General features: G+C 32.1%; 1 protein-coding gene across 1 annotated transcript; it reads right to left on the bottom strand.

Moving 5' to 3' along the window:
* Positions 1 to 315: 315 nt before the first annotated feature.
* LOC145294076 (uncharacterized) lies at positions 316 to 1,897 on the bottom strand. Its single transcript, XM_080141132.1, has 2 exons — positions 1,337 to 1,897; positions 316 to 1,185 (listed from the first exon to the last, which is right to left on the bottom strand). The coding sequence occupies exons 1-2, from the start codon at positions 1,651 to 1,653 to the stop codon at positions 1,140 to 1,142; spliced, it is 363 nt and encodes a 120-aa protein (XP_079997258.1). The 5' UTR covers positions 1,654 to 1,897; the 3' UTR covers positions 316 to 1,139.
* Between the last annotated feature and the right edge of the window lie 4,042 nt (positions 1,898 to 5,939).

Genomic DNA, 5,939 nt, shown 5'->3' with positions numbered 1-5,939 from the left:
TATATATATATATATACACACACACACATGTCCGAGTTTTTTAAGAATAGCTCGTGTTACCCTAAATTTGATAGATTTTACACCCTCAATATGTAATTTAGTAACAAGAATGATTAAACTGATGGAAATGGCAAAATGTTTTAACAGTTAAATAAAGCATTTACTCGGTATCCTGGTGCCTTTAAATCATATCAAATTAACCACAGTAGATTAATAGAAAATATCCAGAACCACATGAGTAATCTATAATATAAATCTCACCTATCTGTTTAAATGTATGTATGTATGTATGTATGTATGTTAGGGTAGGTCGATTTTCAACTTTTTGGGGAAAATGTAAAAGGTTGAAGCAGAGAAAGTTGCACAAACATATGGGGAGTACAAATATAAAAAAACTAGGTTTCTAACATCAGGCATCGGATGCTAATTTGATTTTAAAGATCGTCTATTTTGAGACACGGAAAACCCCTTATCTGTGAAAGATTTGTATGAAATTATTTAGCATTTTGCAGTTTCAATCATAACAAGTTGTTTTATATATTTAAATAAACTATATTATGACTGATGTGCTAAATATTAAACAAAATTATAATTGCCCCCCCCCTTGAGGTGGCGGCAATTACAAAATTATATAAATGCTGCATTTTACTTTGTTTTATAACTGCAAAATTCAATTCTTTTTACTATCAATGAAAAAAAGAAGTTTTTATTCTGTCTGAAAAAAGTCTTAATAAAACCTAAAACAAATTATTTACCTATCTCTAGGCAGTTATCTATGCTTGTATAAAAACACAAAACAATTGGCAAGTAAAAAGCTATTTTTTTTACCATGATATAAAAATTCTCCCTATAGGATCCTTTTGAAGCAAAAAATGGCCTCATTTCATGGCATAAAATCTTAGCAATTATATGTCTATGTCTTGCTTCAAGTCCATAGACTGATTGGCAGGTTTCTGATGTCAATTTTACAGCCCTTTCCACACTTTGTGAATGTGCAGGCAAATCAGGTAACTCTGGCTTTCTGTCACTCATCAATAATTCCTGAAGGTCATCATCTGATAATTCTTCAGTTAGTGCTGGCTCTGAAACTCTACTTTGAAAAAGGTCTATCAAATTTGACCAATGTAAAGCGTCAAAATTTATTGTTGATATTTTTTTAAACGCTTTTTCACTGGTTCCTCACTCCTGAAAAAGAAAAGAGAAGTCAAATAATTTTGACTTGAACAAATGAACACAACTTTTATTTCAATTAATTTTTTTTTTAATTTAATAATTGAAAATGGATGTATAAATCGAAATAAACAATTTGATCAGTTTTATATGAATGTTTACTTACCTAATGGTTAAAATTCTTCTTATAGTTTCTTCTCTCACTTCCATTTCATCTGATTTTAACATAGAGAACAGAATATTCTCTGGCAAAAGGGCAAAAGCATTAAACTGAAGATTGCTTAAAGCAATTTCCTGAATTTCTTGAGGCTGCTTTTTTATTTGCCCAATCATTTTAAAAATATACATTTGCAAGTTATGAAATTTATTATCCAGTTTAATTTCAAACCAGTTAACTGCATAAACCTCTACAATAAAACTAATCAGCTGGTGCATTTTTCTGGTCAATTCAGATGGATAAATTTTACGGGTCCACATACACATTAATCGGATTGCCAGAGTAAGCCATCTTGCCTGATTTAAAGGTCCGATCCTCCATGCTGCATACTGAGGGTCTACTTTACCCCTTGAAATACCAACAGCATACTCTAAAAGTAGTCTTTGGTCACCAGTGAGATCATTTTCTGTTAGTTCAGAATACCTGCCCTCTAGAGGACTACTCACTGGTAAAAAATCAACTTGGGGTAAATGATGGTAATTGTTGGCACATAATTTTCCGAGTTGACCCGTAAATGATGCTTGGCTTCGTGCACTTCCATCAAGGGATTTAAATAATGCCCTAAAAGGAAGCTCATTCTGGTGTAGAGAACAGCCAATGGTATGTATTTTTCTATGAAGCTTGTTTTCTAGTGAGGAAACTAGTCCGGATTTGCATCCAGTATTGGTGCTTGTGTTGTCTAAAAGGACAGCTTTAAAGTATTGACACTCTCATACTGTTCTAGAACTTTGTGAACTTCATCCGCCAGAACAGCACCAGTTGCTCCAACAGTAGGGATCACTCTATGTGTAAGATACTCCCCCTTACTTCCACAACCCATCTCCTTTGTAAATGTCAAGTGATGCTCTTGTCCTTTAGCTTTTCTTCGATTTTTGTTTCCTTTTTCATCGACAGTTTCCATGTAAAATAAAGTGTCTTTGTCGTGCTTCCCATCAACACCAATGCAGACAAGATTTCTAATTTTTTGATTATGTTTTTGATAGGCATTGTTTTTTGATCTTTCTTTTTCTCTGTCAATTTTGGACTTATCAAGAAAAAATGTTTTTAAATCAATATTTGATTTCTTTTTTGCATTTAATATTTTTGTCATGACAACTTGCAATTGGCAGGTCACACGAACAAGATGAAATGTCAAATAATTTGTCAAGTTTATTGACCAGCAGACTTTTGGAACATGCGGATAAAACGTTTCTATTTATTTGCTTAGCTTTTTTAAAGCAGGTGTCCTGCAATTTATGCAGAATCCATTTGTCAGTTAATAGTGGCAAACTGGGATTTACTGCCTTCCAAATATCTTTAACATCAGTTGCCATTAATTTTGAAAGGGCAAATTTATTTAACTTTGGGTGAGAATTCTCCATGTAATAGCCATATTTAATAACCTGACGGAAAGTAGGGGGTTCTGTTGTATTTAATGGAGAAGGTGGGCCCGCAAATTTTGTAGAATCAGTACTACGTGTAGAAATAGTTCGTTTCCGACTCATGGTTAGAAAAATATCTGCAAAATAATATTTTATGATATTGTAAGAAATTAAACAATGGAAATTATGAATTAAATTTAAAATTTGGAAAAATTGGTAAATATCAAAAAATAAATAATAATGGTTTTACTTACCGAATAGTATGAAAACAAGTCAAATCACACCGAAATAGCCTTGCGAAGAAAAATGTCTTGTTTTTTTTTGTTTTTTTAAATAAAGAATTATTAAATTAAATAACACAAAGGTTTAAAATAAATTAATAAATAATTAAGGTTTGATAAGATATAAAATGCAAAATGTAATAATTTCTAAATTTGAATTAAGCTCCAATTAACAAAGTAAACAAACGTGTGAACACGAAAATGAAACCGATTACTTGGCGGTGTAGACGTAAATATTAACCGGATAAAATAAAGCCCTGGTTTATTAGTTGTTTACTTCATTTTAAATGAAATATTTTGCAGGGTGTCTTTTTATATCGACACTCAATTAATTTTCTAAAAATAAAATAGATATTACAAAAAAAAAAAAAACGTATTGTTTATACTCCCTTCGTATTTTTTCTTCAAAACCGGCATTAATATGACATGCTTATTCTTTGATTTAACACCGGCACCCGGCGACATAGACGCAACATATTGAGTTTTTCAATGTTTAAATTCATTTTAGCAAAAAACGATGGAGTTTTAGAAAAAAATATTTTGTGTTGTTATTCTCAATGTTATTTAACATCTTTCTCTGCATAGACCTAGTCATAATGCCAAAATCGACCTACCCTAATGTATGTATGTATGTATGTATGTATTTATGTATGTATGTATGTATGTATGTAAGTATGTATGCATGTATGTATGTATGTATGTATGTATGTATGTATGTATGTATGTATGTATGCATGTATGTATGTACATAACTGGGAAGATCGATCACTGTGGAAAGTTGTAAGATTTTTGAAGAGTGGCGTGTAAAATTGCCGTCTTAAAACGCCTTTTAAGAAAGTGGGACGATAGTGTCCTGTCAGAAAAATTGCAACAGGAACTAAGGTGCATTGTATGTGACAGATACTTTCTGTCAAAAGCTGATTTTGTTAATCATATGAAATCCTATAATCAAAGACATGGACGACAGTGTTATGAGGAGGCTTCTACAGCACACCTGGAAAGGATTCACAATATTACCATGCTATCAGCTTTACAAGAAGGGAAGTTTTTATGCCACATTTGTGAACTTTCATGTAGGTCTAAATCTGGATTGAAGAGTCATCTACATGCACACGGACGCAATAACACTTAAAGAAGAGATGGCAAACTTCTGTTAAGAAGCAGCAATCATCATGTATGTATGTATGTATGTATGTATGTATGTATGTTTGCCTAAAACTTTCGACAGAGGCGACGGTATGGTTTTTAAGCTCGGCCCTTTTGGATGACAAATATCGAAAAATTGGCTAAAAACATTAACATTAATTCCTTCACCCTCAACTGGGCGCATTTCTATGAGGAGGGGTCGCTTTTTTCGCCAATACTTTCGAAAGCCATCCCATCTTTTCGATTGACTAACCTTAATTTAAACCTTCGCCACTTCCGGTTTGGCAATGGACGCAACAGCAAAGATGTCACTTTTTTCACGTTCTTTACGTCCTTCACGGTACGGGTTCGAACCTGCCTGCCTAGTAACACTTTTTATTCATTAAAAAATCTATTTATTTATGTTTTGCTCAACACACACCTCCAAACACCCCGGGCAACGCCGGGCACCCAGGCTAGTGTATAATAGATCTAGAAATGTGTTTATCTGAACAATACATATAGGATAATGTTTTTAAAAATGAACATATATTTATTTTAGTTATACACACACACACAAACACATATATGTATATGTTATATATTTTTTTTTTTAACCAATAATTATAGAGATGGTACGAGCAAATAAGAATGTAAGTATATAAAAATAATACTAATAACAAATGAGGGGGTGATAACAAGTAGAATGGATTCAACCAAAAGCTATATTAAAAAAGGCACATAAATTTGTGGAGAAAGGGAGTATATATATATATATATATATATATATATATATATATATATATATATATATATATATATATAAAGCTGAATGTCTGTGTGTGTATGTGTATGTATATGTGTGTGTGTCTGGTCACAAATAGGCTCCTATATGGTTGACTATTTTGAAAAACTGATCACATATAATGATAGAAGATGTATCGAGACACAGGAATGGGTATGTTTGATCTGGCAGAACGGAGGTTCATTAAAATTGTGGGGTCTGCGTTCGCGCCTGGTCCACAAAGTATGGAAATAAAAAATGTAAAAATTAAAACAAAAACGTTTACAAGTGTTTTTGATATAGATGTATATAAGAATACTTTGATAAGTATGTTTTAACTTAAATAGGGATGGTATAATAAAATTGTGGGGTCTGCGTTGGCGCCTGACCTCCATAGAATGGAAATAGGCATAAACTTTAATAAAGACTTTTCATATCTATCTGCGTAAGTATACTTTGATAATTATGTCTCAGTTTGAAGAAATATGGTATAATAAAATTATGGGGTGTTCGTTCGCGCCTGACCTCCATAGAATGGAAATATGTCACAAAGTTTAACAAGGTTTTTTGATATAGATCCACAGAATATTGTGATAAGTATTTTAGTGTCAACAGGTATCGTATAATAAATTATGGCGTTTATCTATTTTATTTTTACTATCATCATATTTTGCTTTGGTTTTGATATACCCAAATTCGAAGCTATCTCTTTACAACCCTTCCTTTTCATAACCTATCATACTTTCATAAATCAGAGTCCATTTTCTGTAGGCTGTTTTTGAACCCAGTCAACTACGGGTACTTTTGCTAGTATATATATATACATATATATATATACATATATAATACGTTATAAAATATATATGGCGATTAAGCTATACAGAATATTCCGCGTTTCATTCACGCTAGGATTCGTCAGGCTTTTTCTTTCCTGATGATATCTAATATGATTGAAACCGTCTGGACATCGTAACAAGATATGACTGTATTTACATAAAAAA

The sequence above is a fragment of the Euprymna scolopes genome, chromosome 2 (genome assembly GCF_053919585.1).
Source record: "Euprymna scolopes isolate OS-2025 chromosome 2, ASM5391958v1, whole genome shotgun sequence".
NCBI lineage: Eukaryota > Metazoa > Mollusca > Cephalopoda > Sepiida > Sepiolidae > Euprymna > Euprymna scolopes.
The sequence above is the reverse complement of the archived record's forward strand: the minus strand, read 5'-3'. Positions and strand labels throughout refer to the sequence as shown.

Excerpts from the sequence above, each read along its gene's own strand:
- LOC145294076 (XM_080141132.1), bottom strand. The coding sequence starts at position 1,653 with ATGTGTATGTGGACCCGTAAAATTTATCCATCTGAATTGACCAGAAAA. Across the intron at positions 1,186-1,336 it reads AGAAGAATTTTAACCATTAG|GAGTGAGGAACCAGTGAAAA; the intron begins GTAAGTAAACAT and ends TTTCTTTTTCAG.